The sequence below is a fragment of the Leptinotarsa decemlineata genome, unplaced genomic scaffold (genome assembly GCF_025532065.1).
Source record: "Leptinotarsa decemlineata unplaced genomic scaffold, Ldec_3_MD MMD2_tig00001719_RagTag_RagTag, whole genome shotgun sequence".
NCBI classification, from domain to species: domain Eukaryota; kingdom Metazoa; phylum Arthropoda; class Insecta; order Coleoptera; family Chrysomelidae; genus Leptinotarsa; species Leptinotarsa decemlineata.
In genome coordinates this window covers 9,049,774-9,072,843 of record NW_027412569.1, presented here as the reverse complement: position 1 = coordinate 9,072,843, position 23,070 = coordinate 9,049,774, and the positions used below count along the sequence as shown (strand labels likewise).

At 36.1% G+C, this 23,070-nt stretch overlaps 1 protein-coding gene across 1 annotated transcript; it reads left to right on the top strand.

The window, feature by feature from the left end:
• Positions 1-8,594: 8,594 nt before the first annotated feature.
• On the top strand, positions 8,595-9,862 carry RYBP (Ring and YY1 Binding Protein). The gene has a single exon (XM_023170156.2). The coding sequence runs from the start codon at positions 8,693-8,695 to the stop codon at positions 9,137-9,139; it is 447 nt and encodes a 148-aa protein (XP_023025924.1). The 5' UTR covers positions 8,595-8,692; the 3' UTR covers positions 9,140-9,862.
• Positions 9,863-23,070: the final 13,208 nt, after the last annotated feature.

The window sequence follows — 23,070 nt, the reverse complement described above, 5'->3', positions numbered from 1 at the left end:
AACAATTTAATAAACAAATTAGGTAAAAAAATCATATCCTATGTTAATAACTGCCATTGTTTAATGTGAAAACAGACATAGCTAAATATCAATTGAAAAAAAATGTTTATCAACATTTTTTAGATATTTCATTTTGCAATTGTTATAAAAAATCATAATTAATAAATTTTTATGAACTTTTATCGCAGGATCCTATGAAGTATATATATCAAAAGAGCTCCACAAAGTTTAAAATTCATAGGCCAATTATTTATATCTTTTATCCCATTATTTATGCCAACGGAGATTGGGAAAACATTTGTTAGTTAATAATTGAATAACTTTTTGAAAAATTGTGATAAAACTTTTTTTTCTACGGGACTCGATGCATTCAAGTCTCAAGAAGATACTAGATTTTTTCAAATTCTTAAAATGACATTTTATATTATAAAAAAATTATGTCTTTTGATAAACTCTATTTAGCGGCAGCGCGCGCATGCCGTAACAGCCGCGCGGAACCCTATTTTCAACGTCAAATTAAAATTATAAATAATGGAGATAGAGTTTCGGAGTCGGGACTTTTTTATCGGAAATGTCCTTCTCTTTAACGAGCTTTTTTTTCAATTGTTGAATATTAAGATTTTTTGAGTTATTAACGAAAAACTAAATACCATTTTTTTATTCTTATAACAATTAAAATTTTTCACCTGCACCAAAATCCTTCAAAAACATTTTTTCTAGAGGTGATTCCGAATCGAATGAGCTGTCGCTCATATTTTTAGGACCTTTATCTCTATTTTTCATGTTTTTGAACTTGTTGATTAGACTAAAAACATTGACGTAAAGCTGAGAACCTACAACTTTAATATTGTTGATGAATTTTTAGAATCAACACAGATAGGTGACTTCGAAAGTTGAAAAACATGGATTGTATCATTAGAAACCCGGCGATTTTTTAATAATGTTTTACACCTGCTGCAAAATATTTGATGAGATCAAGATATCTACTAACCATCTCCACTACTTTCATGTATATGACAATCTTTGATATTACTTGTGAGTCTTTGATTAATTAAAAAACAGCTTTTATCGAGACAGGAAAACTTATATACTGCCAGTCGGGCGATCAATTATTCAGTGGCCTATATAGGAAGCCCCGTTAATTACCAGGCTCCAACTTTTAGGTTATAAATTAATTGGTCGGATAATTGAATACTTCATATGAAATATCGAGCAGTAGTTCTTTTCCCCATTAAAAATAAAGTACTTAGAATAATTTCTTCAGCAATCGCCACACTCACAGCGGCAATTACGCTAATTGGAATAATTACCGATAATTGTAGACATTATTGATACGGGGGACTTCCCTGAAACTTGTTATCGTATGTGACAGTTAGTTTCTAGGAAGCGAAATAGAAAAAATTGAACCAACAATTGAACCAACTTGAAAATTATGAGTAGGAAAGCGAAATTGATATTTGCATAACTAGGACAAGAAAATTCTGGTATGGCTGTTTCTAAAGTTTTGCTCCAAAAGTTAACCAGGCACTTGGCAATGATGATGTTGATTAACGCACTGTTCGTCGTTGGTTTGCAAAAGATAGTTCCGGAGAGTTTAGCCTCGAAGATGAGCCCCTGTATCTATAAAGTAGGGAGGGTGAGAGTAAGCCCACAGCACTTACGCCAGATGTGACCCATTGTACACCCTCCCGAGGAGTTGTCCTCCTAGGTCAGTCTGCATCCTGTCTTTTCCAGGAAGGTGGACAGGTCACTGGGAAACATCTCCTTTATATCGGCAGGTGTAGGCCAAGACTCGCCGAACACACACGAAAATTCCGGGCACTCGCATAGGACATGCCTGACAGTTTCATCTTCCTGTTCACACATTCTGCATACAGATGTGTCCACTAGCCCCATATTATGGAGGTGTTTCCTCAGTTGACAGTGGCCAGTCAGAAATCCTACTGTTAAGTGTGGATTTTTCCTGGTCATCGCCAGATATTTCTTCAGCGCCAGCTTCCCAGGGTCGCCCAAGGTGATCCTGGCAAGACCGCATCCTTTGATTCTATCCCATCTGTTTAGGGATTGAGCATGGGTGTAACATTTAGGACCCAGTGGCCGTAGGTGCCAATCAACTTTACTGCTGTCGTGCCCTTTAACCCACCTCAGGGTCTCGGTCTATAGTAAACCAGGACAAGGATTTGAGGAACTGGAACTGGATGTCGGCCCCCAAGCGGTTGTTGATGGCGTAAAACGTATTGGAAAGGTCAGAAAGCTCAAAAAGTAACTGCTCCACGATTTGAACGATCGACAAAATTTGTCATGTTTCGATGTCTGTTCTTTGCATTTGCGCTACCAAAATGATCCTTCACGTGTGATGAAAAGTGGATCCTTTACTTCAACAGGAGACGTTTGGAACAGTGGTTGGACATCGGTGAGCCGCCCAGACCCTTCCCAAAGGCAAAAACCCAACAAAAAAGACCATGGTCACTGTATGGTGGCCATTATAACCTTCTGCAACTGGACCAAACCATCACAGCAGAGTCCTACTGTGTGAAATGGTACAGAAAATTGCCTCAGCAGCAGCCGGCACAAGTCCAAGGAAAAACTCTATGAGCAATTCTTCTGATTCGTAGGTAGAGAATTACAATCTAGCCTACACCTACGCAAGATTATGGAGGAGTTTGGTATTTCTCCCACGCAGAAACTCATAGTCTAAGAAACAAAATTGGGGCCATCTTCATTTCTAAACCTGGAAAAATCGAATTATTTTGAAATAGAGAGGCTACAACCTACAAAACTTCGAAGTGGCGATATGCAATGGCATATACTTCTAGACCGAAGTACAGAGCCACAACAAGGCACATCAAAGCCACATCAAGGCACTATAGATAGCCCAAAATATAACCAAAAGAGTATGACAAATAGTTCAAGGTACGAGATTGTTGGAATGGGAGGAAAATACAATAGGACTATGAGTGCAGCATTTGGAACCTCTGGCCCAAAATTGATCCATTGAAAACACGTTTTCTCATACCAGAACAAAAATACTGTTTTTTGACGCGCGTTTTGCTGAGTTTGAATAAATGATTGAATAAATGGACAAGTTAGACGGCTCCGAATTAGCACAGGACGGACGAGGATTGTCCTGGAAATGTTGCGTTTGGTGTCATGAAAAGATGATCGAAAAAACGGAATATGAACGTGTGGCTGCAGTGCTTTCCGGAGACTTGAAAAAATATACAGGTCAGATGACTACCGAGCGGCGAAAAAGACGTTGTTGTTTCAGTTGGACTCTGTAGCCAAGTTTGTCTCTAAAATAAATATCTGTGGAATATTAAATATTCTCCAAGCATTTTGTAATGCTTCGTAGTGCTTCGTTTTTTTTTTTAGAATGAACAGTTTTTAATTCATCATTCCTCGTAGCATTCCTGAAATTACAATGAAATAACATACAAGCAACAACAAAAAAAACAAAAAAATTGAACTATTAACACGAGCTGAAAAATTTAAAAATTATTAACAAGAAATGAAAATTAAAAATATAAAATCAAAAGATTTCAAACCAAGTTACTTTACGACGTTTCGATTGTTAGTATCCACAATCGTCTTCAGGTGATAACTGGACTTGTTCCTCCGAAATCTGACTATTTATAGGTCATTTGAGTGCTTTCACCTATCCCCTCTTCCCTCTTTCCGCTTCTAAACTCTTCGAGATATGTGTGCAAAATGTTATGTACTCCCATATTCAAAAAGTTATTTCTCCTACTCAGCATGGTACAACAAAGATCATGTATGACAAATCTTGAACAAGTAAAAACAAGTCGATGTTGTTTATTTAGACTTTCAAAAAGCCTTCGTTCAAATAGACCATTACGTTCTTCTCAGCAAATTGACAAAATTGGGACTCTCTAACCAACTGCTTACTCTAATTGAATCATATCTAGTTAACAGAAAACAATTTGTCGAATATGAATCTTTCAAATCGACTCAGTACGTAGTTACATCTGGGGTACCACAAGGTTCTAATCTTGGGCCTCTTTAATTTTTTATTTTTGTTAATAACTTGACAACCTCTTCGAATATTCCTAGCCTACTATTTGCAGACGACCTGAGACTATATTAGAAAATCGAGGACATTACTGACTGCCAACGTATACAACATGAATTAGATGTAATCAAACTTTGGTGTAATAATAATCGTCTACAACTGAACGTATCCAAATGTAAAATAATATCATTTACAACAAAAAAGCAAACTTTAATGTACGATTATTCAATCAACAAAACTACAATCAACCGCGTACATGAGATTCAAGATCTTGGTATAATATACGGCAGTAAATTAACATTTACAACACATATGAGGAATATGACTGCTGATGCAAATAGGATGCTTGGATTCATTTACAGAAATGGCAAAAACTTCAAAAGTATTGCCACTTTAAACTTGCTATATTTTGCGTATGTCAGATCTAAGAGTACGGCTCTGTGTTATGGAATCCAGTTTACGACTACCAAATAACATCAATTGAGAGCGTGCAAAGGAAGTTCCTAAAATACTTATGTCTAAAAGTTGATGGTCAATACTCCACGAGAGGCATCGATCATAACATTTTGTTGACACAATTTGATATGACATCCTTGGAAAATAGGAGTGTTATTCTTGGTATAAGATCCCTGCATAAATTACTAAACAACAATATTGACAGTACCGTTCTTTTACCCGAGATCAATTTATTAGTACCAAGAAGTGAATGTCGACACAATCTGAAACTTTATTGGGAAGCATCACGCACAAATGTTTATGCTACGATCACCATTGAATTTCATGTGCAGTACCTTCAATAAAATCTGTGTTAACTGCGATATTCATTTCGACTCTCTGAACGCCTTGGTATCATGTATCCACAATCACTTTTAATAATACTATAAATAAAATTTGTGTTAGTACTGCTCCATTGCATGATTTGTAACTTTTTGTGTTAATTACTCAATTTTTCATTCCTCTTTTGAAATTCTACTTAGACGAATATTTTACATATACTTTGTTTTAGCATTTACTTTTATACATTTCTACATTCCATTATCTTTAATATTTATTTCATATATACCCCGTAATAATAACATTTTTTGTAACTGGGTACTCCTGTTGGAAATAAATCGTTTTTTTTATCGGTTTTAGCGGAAACTGACCGTTTGGCGGAAGTTGGTCGTGTTCCGCTCGATTATAGGTTTCCATATGTTACGTATCTCTATGCTAGCTTGGCTAAATACGTTGTTGGACAACGTATATGCGGCTTCTTTGAATTTTCTCCTGAACCAGTGTTCCTCAATGTGGATGAATTCAGCTTCAGACCACTTGATGTTATGTTGATTAGTCCAAACATGCTCTGCTATTCCTGATTTGCTGATTTCTCCTCGCTGTGTGTGTTTCTGATGCTCGGCAAGGCCAACTTTCAATGGCTTCTTAGTTTCACCGATGTATGATTATCTGCACTAGCAGGGTATCCGGTAAATGCAATTCTTGGTATCATAGTCCGCGTTCGGTGGCCTGGTTTTCGTGAGGCTGCTACGGATAGTGTTCCCAGAACTGAAGCAGGTTCTGATGTTATACTTGGACCCAATTCTCTTATCCTTTCCGACAATCCTCTGATGTAGGGAAGTACAAGTACTGGTTGTAGTGGCTTCTCTTCCCTGTGAGGCTCTTGCTGTCTTCTAGCCAAAGTCTGTTCCACCTTCACTTTGGAGTAACCATTCCATTGAAGGTCCTTTGTAATGATGCCTAGTTTCTTTTGCATACCTTCCTTTGTATTACAGAGCCTGAAAGCACGGTCTACCAGAGTCTTCATGATTCCTCTCTTAGTTGATTGATTATGGACGGAGTCCTGATTCAGATACTGTCCCGTATGAGTGGGTTTTCGGTATACATATGTTCCCCATTTAGTGTCGGTCCTCTTCACCACCAAAGTTCGAAAGTCTCTGTTGGAAGACCCTATAGCTACGCTATACATTTCTATGAGCTCAGGTCCGTGCACCTTCTCCCTGTATACGCCACAGAATACTGGTAAACCCTTCCATTTTTTTATAGGCGCAAAAAAGCCACTTAGCTCCAGGCTGAACTCTGTAATCGCATAACGCTGCCCCACATCTACTCCATTCGAGCGAGAGTTTCTATGTAGGTAGCGTTATTCAAATTTTTCTCGTGTCTGTCAGAGCGTGCAGTTGCATAGTCGGCTCCGATTCGAAATAAGAAAGACGCCGCCAGTTCGTTCGGTACAAACGTGTTCTGCACGCAATGCAGCAAGAACAGAGCCAGCTTTGCTTATTTGGCCGACCGACGCTGGAGCCAGACAATGTTGCCCGATTGCTTCACGATATCAGCAGGTCGGTTTTTTGTTGTTGTTTTCTTTTTGGAGAGCTTGCACACGCCGGGTTAGCTATGCTACTGGAAATGAATAATATTTTGACAAACTGACCAACTGATCCATCTCTTGGTATATTCACTTTGGCCATCCATCCCCACTTGTCAATATTCACAGTAATAATCTCCAAACTGAAGTAATACAGGGTCTTTCATTAAGGGTGCTATCGTGGCTGATAATGATCGATAGATTTCATTGAAGCGTTTACGAGACATAGCGAAGGTCGAGCCGATTACGGATTTGATCCGAAGGCTTGCTTTACAAACACTTCAACAAGTGGTTCCTTCCGAAAAGTCCGCTGACTAGTAGTATCACAGCAATTAGGGTTTATAACAATCAACCCCGCCGTCACGGTGGGTTGATTTATGAAACCCTCGATATTTTCCATGAGCGACATGTAAATGACCGATGACGCCGCCAGTCCAAAATCCACACCAAACAGTAACTTTTTCGGGATGCATTGGGCGCTTTCGGATTTCATGTGAATTGGTATTGTCCCAAATTCGACTATTACTTTGAATTAGTTTACTCCACATTCGAAAATGCTGCATGTCAAATTCTTTTCTTGTATTCTTTGGATACAATTATTGACATTTGTCTGATCACTTCCATCTTAAATTAAATAATTCACAGTCATAATACATTATCTCAGTGTTGAATGATATATTTGCTCAACATTTGAATATTTGCTTTCTCAGTTGATATGTTTTCGAGTATTTCCAGTATGATTTTTGACACATATCGAATAATACTTTAAAAAGTTCGTTGGGAGAAGAAAAGTTGACAATATTCCTTGTCAACTCATTTTACTATAACTACCTTTTGCTTGACACCAACAGAATATTCATTATCTATAATATATAATATATTATGGTTGTTGACATTCATATGACAACTAACAAAGCTATCAAAAGTTCAGCTACGCCAGCTGATTGATACATCGATTATAGTTATTCTGAACATGGAGAAAAGAAAGTGTCTTCACGCTGTCTGTTTTTTCCATAAAATAATTGTAACTAAAAAACCTTCAAATGTTTATAGGAAAATCATATATCGTACGGACATCAATAACCTGAATATTCGATATAAAATGCAAAGCCAAAATTCAAAACAGAAGTGTTGAGGCGGACTTTCAGGTACCAAAGTATAATTCTGTCCTCGACCCCCTCAAAAATTAAATTTCACAAAATTGAAAAGTAAAGACTATTTGTTAGACTGAAATTAAATCAAATTATTGTTATCTTGTGAGGTGTTTATTCATATTTATATTATAATATCATTATATATAACAATCACAGTTTCATTTTTGTTTTTCTTTCCTTTTTCTTTTTATTTGTTCCCTTTTCAGGGTTAAGTGGAAGAACGTTTTCCGTGATGTATTTCATAACGGACGAAGAACTTCGCCCTTTATTTCAATTGTAAGTTGAATATACAAATTATGTTGTGTTTTTTGTTTTGGTTATGAAATAATAAAAGCGATACTATTATTATTATTATATGTTGAGCCTCTTCAAAACCAACAGTATCTATCTCTCTCTGTCTTAATTTTAAACGAAACTCAAATCAATAAGGTACTGGATATCCCTTTAAGAATAAAGTTAGTACGGCTATGAGCCAGTAGTCACAGAAAATCACGGTGCTGCCATCTCACTTAGTCACGAACACACAAGAGCGACAGTGGCATCCACATAGTTGCCAAATGACACAAGAAAACTGGCTACTGCCTACAACTGATATAAATTTCAAGCAATAGTTTTCAAAGTTTCACTCTTTAGGGAAAACAATTTCATCTGATCCATTCTACAACAGACTTTCTTGTTGTATCTTTCTAGCTACTAATAAGTAGATAACTGGAGACACGTTAATTTGGATATGTGAAGAAAGAAATCAACATACCTATGTGCTTCCTTTGTAGGTGATTAGAACAAAACTGATTCAAATTGGAAAACATGTGAATAGGAGATGCATTGCAAAAAATGTCGCTCTACCTTTTTCAGTAAGACTGGAGAACGAATTTATATGTTCTTTTTTATAGCGACTCGCATTTAAATTATTTATTTTATGACCCCATCGTTGTACACTTATTTATGAACGCTGGCTTTGGAGTGTCAATTAAAAGTGAAAGAGAAAAACAAAATTCATGAAATTTCCTCCTTACCAAAGAAATTCTCGCATTCGAGCTGGCAACACTGCCTCGGGCTAGCTATGAAAGTAAACATGGCGTCGCAGTTGGCCAGCAGTTGTCAGTCCGAGTCAAAATAATCCTTAAAACGGTGTCCGCGACCAAAATGGACAACAAAAAGAGTCCGATTCGGAGGGCCAAGCGTGCTGCCAAAGTGTTGGAGGACAATTTCTGGGATTGCAGTGTGTGCACGTTCAGAAACACGGCGGAAGCGTTCAAATGCCTGATGTGTGACGTTCGTAAAGGCACTTCCACCAGGAAACCTCGCATAAACCCCCAGTTAGTGGCCCAGCAGGTAGCTAGCCAGTTCTTACCGGCCACCAGCAACCAAAAAAAGGAGAAAAAGGATAAGAAATCGATGAAAAAGCGGCGGCATCCTCCTCGGCTGAAAAACGTCGATAGAAGCAGTGCCCAGACCAGGGAAGTCACCGTGAACAGTGTCACCGTAGTGATAACAGAGTACAAACCGAAAATCAAGTCGTCCGAGGCGATATCCAGCAGTAGTTCTTCCGACCACGGGTCCCAATCGGAGTCCAGCATGGATGCCAGATGAATATCCCGAAAACCAGTGGCGTGCATCGGTGATGTCAGTGACTGAGAAGGAGGGCAATGACTCTGTGACGTCAGGTATGCGTATGGTGATGACTTTTTGTAATTTATTTCGTTTGTACAAATTTATTCGATGGAGACGTGGAGGTATGTGGGGGATTTGTAGGAATATTGATGCACTATACCGAATGAAATGGATGTGTTAAATTTGATGGTAAATTTTCGTTTTAAGGACACCCGGCGATTTTGATTAAAATTTTGCTCGTACTTACGTATTTTGATGCGTAGATTACGAATCCGAAAGAAAAAAGCGGTTCTCTCCCTTATTTACAAAGTTACGGCCCTTCAAAGTTCTGAAAAGGGCAACTTTTTCAGCCTTCTTTTTCACAAAATAAACTATTTAAAAACACAAGCATTCATTTACTAGGTCACCTTTACACCTTATTCCTCCTTCTTTGACACTTTTCACTTCAATAATCAACGTTTTTCCAATAAAAATGTTAAAAAATGTACGGAGCTGCTTTTTGGTTACATATCTCTGTATTTTACGTTTTTAAGGTTAATGGCATGGTTGATACGACTGATGCAGTCCATATGCCTAAAGTAATTCAAATGTTTTTTACCTTCATTCTTTAGATCGTAAATTGGTTTTTGGTGATATATTACGAATTTGAAATAGTAGGCGACGGCAAATACCAACCGCTTTTTTCTGAAGTGTTACTAGTAACTAACCTAAAAATAGAATAATGTCGCCAGGAGAAGCATTAGTTTTTAAATTAAGTTTTTTATAAGACAAATGTTCATTATTGAAGTGAAAAGTGTCAAAGAAGGAGGAATAAGGTGTAAAGGTGAACTAGTGAATAGATCCTTGTGTTTTTAAATAGTTTATTTTGTGAAAAAGAAAGTTGAAAAGTTGCCTTTTTCAGAACTTTGAAGGGCCGTGACTTTGTAAATAAGGGAGAGCGCCGCTTTTTTCTTTCGGATTCGTAATCTACGCATCAAAATACGTAAGTACACGCAAACATTTTTTCAAAATCGCCGGGTGTCCTCAAAACGAAAATTTACCAATATTAAACTTTTTGTAACATTTTGTGTTTTATAATCGACTTTTCCATTTTGTGTCACTACATTTATGGGGGATTTATGCAGCATTACTTGAGAACCGAAGCTAATAAACTAGTAACTAAGACTATACTTGAGAAAAGTGTCCAGTTTATGCACATGTTAACATAACCACAATTATTCTTCATTTGATATTTAAATATTACTGGAGGCAATTCCATATTAACAAACCTAAGCTCTCAGTTGAGTTTTGGCCAACTTCCTAGGCATACTTAATTCATACTCTTAGTCTTTTAAACCGTGTCATTTTTGTGCTCGTTTTTGTAGGACTGTTGATAGGGCATAGGCTAAAACAAAATGGAGGAAATAGAAAACCACAACAAAACAGCAACTGTTTCTATGTCGCAAAACAAACACTTGTTTTTGTGATGCATTGTTTGGAACCTTTGGTGAAGTAATGAATACTACTGTAGTTTGATCCCAACACCAAATCGTTATTTTTAACACCTCGACACGTGTTTCGGTCACCAAGTGATCATCTTCAAGAGGAATTTTGAACTTCCTCTTGAAGATGTCAACAATGAAATGTCCCGTTAGCAGACGGAATGATCAAAAGGTTTCGGTGTTTTGTCTGTGTTTCGGCGACATTATTACTTTATTCAAAGTGTTACTTAATCTGTGGTTGGTATAAATTTTGATTATCGCCACTAAGCAGGCTGTTTTTATTGATTTGTTGTTAATTTCAAACAAGAATGAGATTTGATTTTCCTTTGTAGAACATGAGCGAAAAAAAGTAACGGACAGTTGAAGAATGCAACAATTTAATTGCTGTTCGTGTACATAGAAACAGTTGACAACAAAACGCGCGACTCTCTGACTAGTTTTTGTCTGTTTGGTGAATTTCGAGTTTGTTTCAGAAGGTAATGGAAGTTTTTGATTAAATACACTGTTTACTGAAGGTCCTAATGATATTAACAAAATCATCTGAGATTCTGAAGGAACCTGCCGTCACTAAGGAAACTGTTAAATTCTAGTAGTGAAAATGTTTTGGATTCTGTTTATACCAACTCGGTTTTCGTGAATTATTTCAATTGACGAACAGGTAGCCAGGTATAAGAGATGTAGACCCAAATTTCACTGGGGGTTCAATCGTATCCTATACCTGAAAAGAATTTAGTTTTCAATTGTTACCTTCAACATTCTTAATGGCTTTGAAATGAAGTTTATTCGAAGAATTTCCCTCAATTCGTGCAATACACGGAAAGGAATGTTTTGAAGCTGATTCACAGGGTATTAATTGTTGTTGAGTTGGTTGTTGAACAATATATCTTCGAATATTTTGAACGGCCGGGAATTCACGAACGTCGATGAGTTTAGCATTGATTTTGTTCGAATGAAAAAAGACTGTTGTCCGAAACGAAAAACTTTTTCAAGAGTTTCATAGAAATCATTGAACTTTCAAAAGAAAAGAATACCTGTAATTGTGAATTTTGTTCGTACACGGGTGGATTGGTTAAGATGAACCATTTTGAATGCACATGATTTCAGAATAACATTAACACCTAGATTAACATTTTATTTGTTTTCGAATCATATTCGAAACCTAATTGAACTATTTGCTAACTCATATACTTTTTTGTAAAATAATTCACATCAAATTTCAATATAATTCTCGTTTGGCACACTTTAGCAATATCCAAGGCAAGTTATTCACTGCTAAATAATAGTACAATCTATTGTTGAATGTTTCATATGTTGTCGATGACATTCTGGTGACGAAATTGTCCCTTCTCTCTTACATTTACCTGTTGAATATAAGTATTTTCTGCTGGTCTCCCATTTGTATTGTTCCATGAAAGATAGACATCTTAGTCGTTATCTCTGTGTTAACACTAGTCTCAAGAAAAAAGTACGATGTGTATGTTTCTATGAAAGCATTTACATAACGGGTCTTTGTCTTAGTCTTTGTTCTCAAATTGTGACCTTGAAAGTCTGAGACTAGTAAGACAATATCAATACCTAGTACAAATGTCTACAGATTCTTCTACAAATACTGTTTGTTAGGTTGATTCAAGTCGGTCGATTTTTGATAGCTGTGATTTTTGATGAATGTGATTTTCATGGTAGTAGAGTTTTTTATTATTATGCAAAAAGTCATTTCTGCTGAAATTATGTGCAAATTATACCGTTCCGATTGGTAACACTGTATGTCAGATGTCACTAGTCACAAGTCTTGAAATTAATATTATGCTGTATAAATTGATCAGTCTTAAAATTTCTTAAGAAGACACGGTTGTGATTTTGTGACAAGAACAAAGGGGGTTGATACGAAAAATCACATTTTAAATACCTACGTGTTGGTTATTTTGACTAAAAAAAAACACTGATTGCTGGTGGAAAATTAAAGAAAATAATGAAAGGTTTATAAAATTAAGTAATCTCGTCGAATTACAAATATATCAGTGTATTTCTTTATATAATAGTTCAATTAAGTAGCAAACGTGTCTCAGTCCACCTAAGTGGACTGAGACACGTTTGTTTCAATGGATTTTATTATTTTTAAGTTCATCCATGAAAACATTTGAAAGTACGATAATATTTACGATAAACTAAATATGAAATGAATACTTTTTCCAAAATATTTTCTGTAATTCTGTGTCTGCAAATCAGGTTTCTTCACTTTCTATAAAACTCGTACATCGTTTATATCAATTGGAGTGCATCATTTTCAGTTTCCAACATGAAAAGCGATATATTTCGCTCATCACGAAGAAAGTTTTAAATAATCCACTTAATTTGGTATCAATTGAAATAATCCTACATATACCATCCACAAATACCTCACCACTGTATATTAATCGTAAATCAAATTGGGAAAATCAACTAGGAAGTTATTCTTCCGTCGTTGTTAAGTGTAATATAATTTGATATTATATTAGTTGTGTTGTAGGGGGCGATTTTTATATAAATTTTTCACTTTATTGTAAGTATTCAAAAATTATGCCAGATTGTAATTTGAGATATAGAAAGATAATTTGTAAATATGTCGAAGAATTTATTATCTATTTTGTTCACGAGTAAAGTAGGAACTGTTTTTTCTGAATTATTTTCAAGTAATTTAGTGTGTAGAGACTTTATACACTACTATTGGTTTATACTCCATTCTTGAAGAATTTCTTCAACAATAGCACCATTGAAGAAAGAAACTAACGAATAAATCTATTGTTACTCCGTTGTATTTCTTCAAGACTGGAGTATAGATCTTATGCCACTGTTATCCTTTTACAATTTTAAACGAATTATTGAAAAATTCCTAATAGCCCACTGCCTACGGAACCAAAAGCTGTTCACCGGATTCATTTTGAAGCGTCATTAAAACGTAGATGGTAATTTTTACCATCGATAAGACTGCTAAAAGGGCGTATGTAACGTTTTTTGTAACGCATCAAATGCATTTATAGAGAATTATAATATTTCGTAAATTTTGTATAAATCTTTTCTTGTTATCAAAATGGTTGTCTGTATGTATATTGTGAGTGTAATTTGATATGGTAAATAAACTGGAGTTATTTTATAACGATTGGTTTCATTTCGCATGTGATAACTTGATAAATTCAATTTTAAAAAATCTAACTTTCCGCTCATGTATGAGCTGATCCTCAATCTCGATTGGACGTTTCTAAACGCATTCCGCAATGCAGATGATGCTTGTCTTAACTTTTATGAAAAATTATACAGTGTATTTGATCGCTGCGTGCCAAAATTCTCGATAAAATCTAAAAATAATTATCCAGCCTACTTTGATGGTGCATTGATAAAGAAAATTCGAACTAAAACAAAATTTTGGTGTAAATACAAAATAAACGGCGACATTCACGCTTTTCGCGAATTCAAACGTCTTCGGGCAGAAATCAAAGCAGCCATTAGAATAGCTTATAAAAAATTCATTCAGAAAACTGAGAGCGAGCTTATCCATAACCCCAATAAGTTTTGGTCATTCATTAACAAGTCAAAACATACGAATGAAATCGGAAATAAAATGTTACATGAAGGCAAGTGTATGAAATAAATAAATAAATAAATTAAGGTAGTTATGCTATTATAATTTTTTTTTCGTTTCATATACCAACATTAGAGTGATGTATGTAGACTCTTTTTTGGACAACAAGTATAATTTTTCACGTTATTTTTGAATTTTTTCAAGATCATGTATGCTTTTTTGTATTCGAAAGGATTTATGTATATCAAGTGCTTTCCTCTTGAGTAAAATCCATATTTTTTCATTATCGTGTTCGACTAAAACAATTTGATTTCTGATGGTTGCAGATTTAAAAAAAAAATAGCTTTTTTTACAAAATTATTAATAAAATAGTTTTCCATAAGGTTCCAACCTTCTGAAACATACACTATATATTTTAGTGTAGTGTATAACTTTAAATAATTTCTAATGTATATACAATGTGCAGAACCGGTCTGAAATCATCTAATATTAATTTCAATTCCATAAATGGTTTAGGAATAATTCTAATAATAATTATATTATTCATTAAAATGTTCAATTACAAAATAAGAGTACAAATAATAATGAGATACTCGATAGGTAAGTGAATACTTGTTTTATAATGCAGGATTTGAAATGAATTTTAAAACAGAATGAGTAAATACACATACACACCTATACACATATATACACATAGATGCCTAAAAGTAATAAGAAAACAAATTCATATGCGTAAATTATTATCAACAAAAGCAAAATGAAAGTACAAATTATGAAAAATGAACAACGAGATATTCAATGGGTAAGTAAATACTTGTTTAATGATACAATATTTGAAAGGAATGGTTATATACACATACACACGCATATATACATATACATTCACATATTATACATATACATGCATGAAAGTAATTAAAACACAAATTCGTAAAATACGATAATGAAAATAAGATTTACGAAGAAGAATCAACTTTTTGATATGGGTGCAACAAATATCAACAAAATCTTGAAGCTGTTTGTTGTAAGTCAAATGTCCAAGTACAAGATAATCGATAGGTAAGTAAACATTTATTTCATGATACAAAATTTGAAATGAGTGGTTATATACACATACACACGCATACACATATATACATATACATTCACATGCATACATGCATGAAAGTAATAAAAACAAATTCATGGAATACCATAATGGAAATAATATTCACGAAGAATAATCAACTTTTTGAAATGGCTGCAAATTATTATCAACAACGCTGCTATTTGCTGTAAGTCAAATGTCCAAATACAAAATAAAATACAAATTGTAAGTGAAAATGAATAACGAGCCACTCGATAGGTAAGTAACTACTTGTTTCATGATACAATATTTGAAATGAGTGGGTATATACATACACATACAGGGTGTTCATTTGAAAACTTCCCATCACGGATTTATCGAAAACTACTGATTGAAAGAAAAAACGCCGAGACACGTCAGAAGATACATCAAAGGGGACAACTTTTAAACCAATAACTACTTCACCCCCTTTCACCCTCTGCACCCCAGGATCATTTCCTTGAAAATTTTAAATGACAAGGGGTATCGAGTGATAGCTTGTTTAAAAAGTCTTCCGAAGTCCTTCATTTTGACGTTTATTTTTTTCAAATCGGTCGATTCGTTTTCCAGAAAATTAGAAAAATCTGCATTAATTTTTATTTGTTCCGATAGAAAACAAAAACACACGAAAATATCACTTTTCATTTCTATTACATTTAAGGTTTGCCAAATCCACAATTCGTTTATAATTCAAAACGAAAACTACCAACATAAACAGCAGTTCGAATGACTAGACGTGGCAATAACCAAATACCAATCCCAATTTTTTCCGCGATTTTTTCATCAACACAGATATCCTAGGCGAACTGTTTTTATTGTTTACATGTGTAGTTATTCTCAGTTGCTAGGTGAAAGAAGGAATTGAATTTCCTGTCAGTTACCTCTGTCACAGTTTTCAGATCGTGAAAAGTAAATCATTGATTCAGAATCTATTTCGAAAAAGAGTGGAAATTATTCTGATTTATGGTGCCCAAAATCAATGTGCTCGGCAAACTGCCGTCACGTTTAATGCCAGACATCCAGATAAGTTAACTTCGCATAGGTATGTTTTGGACCTAGTTACTAAATTTACTCAAACTGGATCGGTTGCAAATAAAAAACGTGATAATAGAAGAGTTTTGGATGAAGCCGCTCAAATTGAAGTTTTAGGTCATTTTGGAATAAATCCTAATACTTCGTTACGCAAAATTGTTGCTGCGACTCATATTTCATTAGGCTCTGTACACACAGTTACTAAACTCCATAAATTTCATCCATTCAAAATGAAAATATTGCAAGAGTTAACCGAAGATGATTTTGATAGGCGAGTGGAGTTTTGTGAAATAATGACTGCAGCGATTAATGATAATACCATTCGTGTGAAGAATGTCTGCTTCACTGATGAATGCACATTTTATCTAAATGGATTTGTTAATAAGCATAACTGTAGGTATTGGAGCAATGAAAATCCGCATGCTTTTGTGGAAGGGCACACCCAGTACCCTCAAAAAATTAATGTATGGGCAGGCATTTTAGGAAACAAAGTGCTTGGGCCATTGTTCATTGATAGAAATTTAAATGGAGACATTTATTTGGATATGTTGGAAACTACTATCAATCCGCTTATCACTGAAACCATTGAAAACCAAATCGAAGAGGATGGAAACCCTACACTTGATGAGGCTCAGATATATTTCCAGCAAGACGGTGCTCCTCCTCACTATGTTCTTCCGGTTCGACAATGGCTAGACAACGAGTTTCCCGATAAATGGATAGGGCGAAGAGGGCCTATAGAATGGCCTGCTAGGTCCCCGGATTTGACGCCATTAGACTTTTTTCTATGGGGCCATTTGAAGTCCATTGTGTTCACTCCCCAACCTGCAAATTTGAATGAACTTCGTCAACGCATTATCGACAGCTGCCATGATATCCAACAACATGTATTTGAAAATGTCCGTCAGGAATTTGAACATCGCCTATATCATTGTTTGGCCACCAACGGGCAACATTTTGAACAATTATTGAAATAAAATGTAATATTTTTGTATGTATTGTTTCGAAAATTCCCAAATTAGGATCAATAATATTTTTCTAATTTTCTGGAAAACGAATCGACCGATTTGAAAAAAATAAACGTCATAATGAAGGACTTCGGAAGACTTTTCAAACAAGCTATCACTCGATACCCCTTGTCATTTAAAATTTTCAAGGAAATGATCCTGGGGTGCAGAGGGTGAAAGGGGGTGAAGTAGTTATTGGTTAAAAAGTTGTCCCCTTTGATGTATCTTCTGACGTGTCTCGGCGTTTTTTCTTTCAATCAGTAGTTTTCGATAAATCCGTGGTGGGAAGTTTTCAAATGAACACCCTGTATATAGGAATATATACATACACATTCACATATATACACATACACATGCATACGAATATATACATACACATTTACATATATACACATATATGCATGAAAGTAACAAAATACAAATTCATGGAATACGATAATGGAAATAACATTCACGAAGAAGAATCAACTTTTTGAAATGGCTGCAAATTATTATCAACAAAAGCTTACGCTGCTGTTTGTTGTAAGTCAAATGTCTAAATATAAAATAAAAGTACAAATTGTAATTGAAAATGAATAACGAGATACTCGATAGGTAAGTAACTACTTGTTTCATGATACAATATTTGAAATGAGTGGTTATATACATATACACACATACACATGCATACCAATATATACATACACATTCACATACAGTGTGGTCCAACGAAAACTTAACACCTCGAGTTTCCGGCGTTAACATGAAAATGTGGAAAATCGCTCGAACCCGTCAATTTCTGATTCGAGGGGGAACAACTGTTCCACTGTTTTCATCCCCGTGACTTCAACCCCCTAACGGGGGTGAGCACAACCCCTTGATTTTGAATAGGGATGAGGGGTGTTGAGATACCTCATTTTGAAGATCTTATCGTGTACTATCTGACCGTAAAATTTCGCTCCAAAATATCCATCGATAACGACATGACAGGTAAAAGAGTGGAAGAGTACGTACTTTTGTGATTACTTTATTAAATGTTCGAAATGGGCACCATCCACTTCCATGCAGTAATATAAGTTTTGCTGAAAACGTTCACGTACATTACTCAAGATGTCTGGTGTAATTTGACGGCATTCATTAATGATCCGAGTTCGCAAATCATCCAGTGACTCAGGCTGGGTAGCGTAAATCTTGGATTTCAGGTGACCCCATAGAAAAAAGTCCAGTGGAGCCAGATCCGGTGATCTGGGTGGCCACTCAATATGTCCCCTTCTTCCAATCCAGGCGTGAGGAAAATTGTCATCTAAAAACTGACGCACCGGTTGAACAAAGTGAGGTGGTGCGCCATCTTGTTGGAAAATGATCGTTTGATGGTCTTCTGCATTCTCCAATACTTGCACGAGGGCTGGATAAATAGCGTTCTCCAATAGATCGAGATAAAGTTGGCCTGTGAGATTACCGGGTAGAAAAAAAGGGCCGATTATGTGATTTCCATAAATACCCGCCCAAACATTTAATTTTTGGGGGCGCTGTGTATACACCTCACGAAATAATCGTGGATTTTCATCTGACCAATACCGACAGTTATGCCGGTTTACAATGCCGTTAAGGTAAAATGAACACTCGTCCGAAAAACAGATATCGAACATGTAGTTTTGATTGCAGTTAATTATTTCACTGATCACTTCACAGAACTGGAGTCGGCGATCGGGATCATCCTCATTCAGTTCCTGAACCAATCGTATCTTATACGGATGGAATTTATGTTGTTTCAGGATTCTCATGATTGTTGTGCGTGAAACACCAGATACCTCGGACAATTTCCTAGTACTAACGGTCGGATCCATTGCTATATGACCTAAGACAGCCACGTCCCTCGCTTCGTCTCTTTCATGCACCCTCTTTTTGTTTCCAACTGACCCAGTAGCGTCAAATTTGGCAACCAGTTGCACAACGTAAGCAGCGGATACATTTTTTCCAGGATGTCGTTCGTTAAATAAAGCCGCTGTTGTGCGTGCAGAGTCGTTATTTCGGAAAAATAATTTTATCATTTCCACCCTTTCTTCTACGGAATACACCATTTTAATTCCACTACAAATTTACAATCGCTTGTACACACTTGTACCGTTCTTAACAATTCACGATAGACTAAGGTACAAAAACAAGGTCCGTCTACTTTTTTGGACAAAAAATTAACCACTCAATACCTTTGAAATGCGTCGGATACGAATAATATTCTCGAGATAAATTCCATATTGCCTCTTTCACTATTTTCGCTGTTATTTCATTATCGATGGATATTTTGAAGTGAAATTTTACGGGCAGATAGTACACGATAAGATCTTCAAAATGAGGTATCTCAACACCCCTCATCCCTATTCAAAATCAAGGGGTTGTGCTCACCCCCGTTAGGGGGTTGAAGTCACGGGGATGAAAACAGCGGAAAAGTTGTTCCCCCTCGAATCAGCAATTGACGGGTTCGAGCGATTTTCCACATTTTCATGTTAACGCCGGAAAATCGAGGTGTTAAGTTTTCGTTGGACCACACTGTATATACACATACATGCATGAAAGTAATAAAAACAAATTCATGGAATACGATAATGGAAATAACATTCAAGAAGAAGAATCAATTTTTTGAAATGGCTGCAAATTATTATCAACAAAAGCGTACGCTGCTATTTGTTGTAAGTCAAATATCCAAACACAAAATATAAGTACAAATTATAAGTAAAAATAAATAATGAGATACTCGATTGATAAGTACATACTTGTTTCAATATACAACATTTTAAATGAATGGATATATACACATACATATACACGCACACACATATATAATAATAATAATAAACGTCTTTATTACTACAACCACAGAAAACTCACAATATTAAGTTCTAACTACAGTTACATAGTAAAAGGCTACGTTCAATTTTCGCAGCTATACAAATAACTGCTAAACTGTTCTTCCACACATACATGCATGAAAGTAATAAAAAAACAAATTCATAAAATACGAGAATGAAAATAATTGACACCAACGTTTGAATGGCTGCAAATTATTATCAACAATCTTCAGTATTTCAATTGTGCTCAGTTAAAAATTTGATAAGACTACGGCAGAAACTAAAATTGAGACAAAGATTGTTATATTCAAATTATCCCAAATTAATAACGTTTGTGAAAAAATCGATCGTACCGTATGTCGTTTATTCACTTATTTTAGCTGCAAGACTATATACAATCCGGAAAACTTCTACGAACTGAAAGAATGTGAAGGTCTAACCTTTCAGCGTGATGGTGTATATTTGGAAACTTTCCTCGACTACCCACTCCCCAAAATTTTGACAGCGATTCCTCGTCTATCGGCCCAACAATCGCAAACCCTTCCTAACCGCGCCATATTGCGAATCGCGACGTACACTTGACGAGGGAATTTCATTTCAGCTACCATTAATATTAATCTAGTGCCATCAATATAACGAAATTACTACAGAGCTCTACCCGCGTCTATTAGACCATTCATTTTGTTGATGGGAGAGCCTCGCTAATGGAAAGCGGAAAATTATGCGGTCGACTGCGAAACTTGGAATATTCCTGCAGTTTCTGTACGCAGGAACTTCCAGAACTCACTTGTTGGTCGCGACGAAGAAGGGATCTGCAGAATGGGCGGTTGCGGGGAATGTCACTGAGCTACAAGTTGTAATACATGGGCTGGAAAGTCCTGACCCGAAGAAAGAAAACGCGTTTTTTGTTGTTACATTTGAATACCACTTGAGCGAAATTTCTTACCGGTTAGCTGTTTTTTTGAAGCCTGTGAAGTCAGTAATCACTGGGAGCTAAATCTGGCGAATTCGGTAGCTGTGAGAGCAATTTGAAGTTCAATTCACGTAGTTTTGCCATTATTGCCATTATTTTGATTGACTTGTGATACCAGTTGCTTTCCACTCGGATGACGACCGTTTTGATTCCGGAGTGAAGTGATGATTTCATGTTTAATCCATTGTCACATATTGATACAAAATTCCGATTTGTTATGTTTGAACATGGACAAACACTACTGGGAATCATCATGGCGTTCTTATTTTTCCAAATGTATTACCATCAGTTTCCTCACACCCCCATACGACTGAGAGGAATGATATTTGAACTGGCTAACCCAATAACCATTGAAGGTTATCCGGATACACATCCAGGGGGGTCCATTAGTCATTGGACCCCACTGGATGTATATCCCAATGGTCCATTAGTCATTGGACCCACTGGATGTATATCCCAATGGTCCATTAGTCATTGGACCCCTCTGGATGTATATGCCAATGGTCCATTAGTCATTGGACCCCACTGGATGCATATCCCAATGGTCCATTAGTCATTGGACCCTCCTGGATATATATCCGGATAACCTTCAATGGTTATTGGGTTAGCCAGTTCAAATATCATTCCTCTCAGTGGTATGGAGGTGTGAGGGAACTGATGGTCATACATTGATATGATTTAGAATCCAAGTTCTAAAATACACAAAATGGGGAAGTCATGAATCTGTTCATTCGCAGGTAAAAATAATTAGGTATATTTACAGGTAGACTTTCGAAAAATGTATTGATACCTAACTTTTGCAGGTATTTTTCAGGTAGTTTTAGTACTTAGGTAGACGAATAGGTACTAGGTTATAGTATTATTATTAAGTAATTTTCTGGTTTTTCACATTTTGTCTTCAATCGAGGACCAGCTGCCTGGTACTGACGATGCCCAATAGGCTGAAACAGCTATCTACCGGTGGCGCTCTTAGATTGAAATCAATATGGGAATTATCAGAAAGTACTTATATATTTATCTTTTGATATTCATGGAATTATTTTCCAGCAGCTTGACTGCATCCATGTTATTATGATAGTCAACATTACAGTCCTCAAGTTTTTTCCACATAATTTCAAATAATTCGGAACCCATCCTTTACTTCCTCCGCAATGCACAATGATCAGTCGCGATTCTTTGTTTGCAGGCATGTTTGGCGTACACATTCTCGAACCATCAGTCCACCCTTTCGTAACTTTGTCGTGAGTGTCATACCAAGTTTCGTCCAAATAGAATATTTGCTGTTGTTCTTGTCTATATTTCGTTATTTGTTCGTACCATTTAAGACGGTCTTCAATGCATGAAACGGGTTGCAAAAATTCAGGTCTTTTGGCACTATCTCTAACATGTCTTCAGGTCGATAGAAGAATGTAACCTTTCACGGCCGGAGATAGCTGTGTGAATGGTATTGCCGGGTTTTCAGGCCGTGGTCTGTAAGTTTTTATGCCCGACTTTTCGTCTACAACTGCGGTAGACGTTTATTAAACACAAACCTGGGTTCAATTGCATCACTGCTGTCCAAAAATACCTCGTATATTCGTACTGATTTTGCTTTTACCAAAGTCTCTGTTGAATCCTGAGAGGTCTCGTTAAAAACATATTTTGTGTTTATTTACAACCGTCTCCGAATACGTCTGCTTCTCTCTGGAGACCGTCTCCACCAGGATAACTCCACGATACTCGAGCCGTATTCTTCGTCCTGTTTCCATAACAACACAATACCTTTTCCGTATTCGAATCACGCTGCAGCAGTTCTAGTTTTTCTCAAAAATAATGTGGAAGCGCCTAGGGACTTCTCCAATCAGGTTTTGATTAAAACGGGGAAGGAACACGAAACACAGTTTGTCGCTTATGATTAAAATAACTACGGAGTTTTTTTGACGGTCCGCTCG

Excerpts from the sequence above, each read along its gene's own strand:
- RYBP (XM_023170156.2), top strand. The coding sequence starts at position 8,693 with ATGGACAACAAAAAGAGTCCGATTCGGAGGGCCAAGCGTGCTGCCAAA.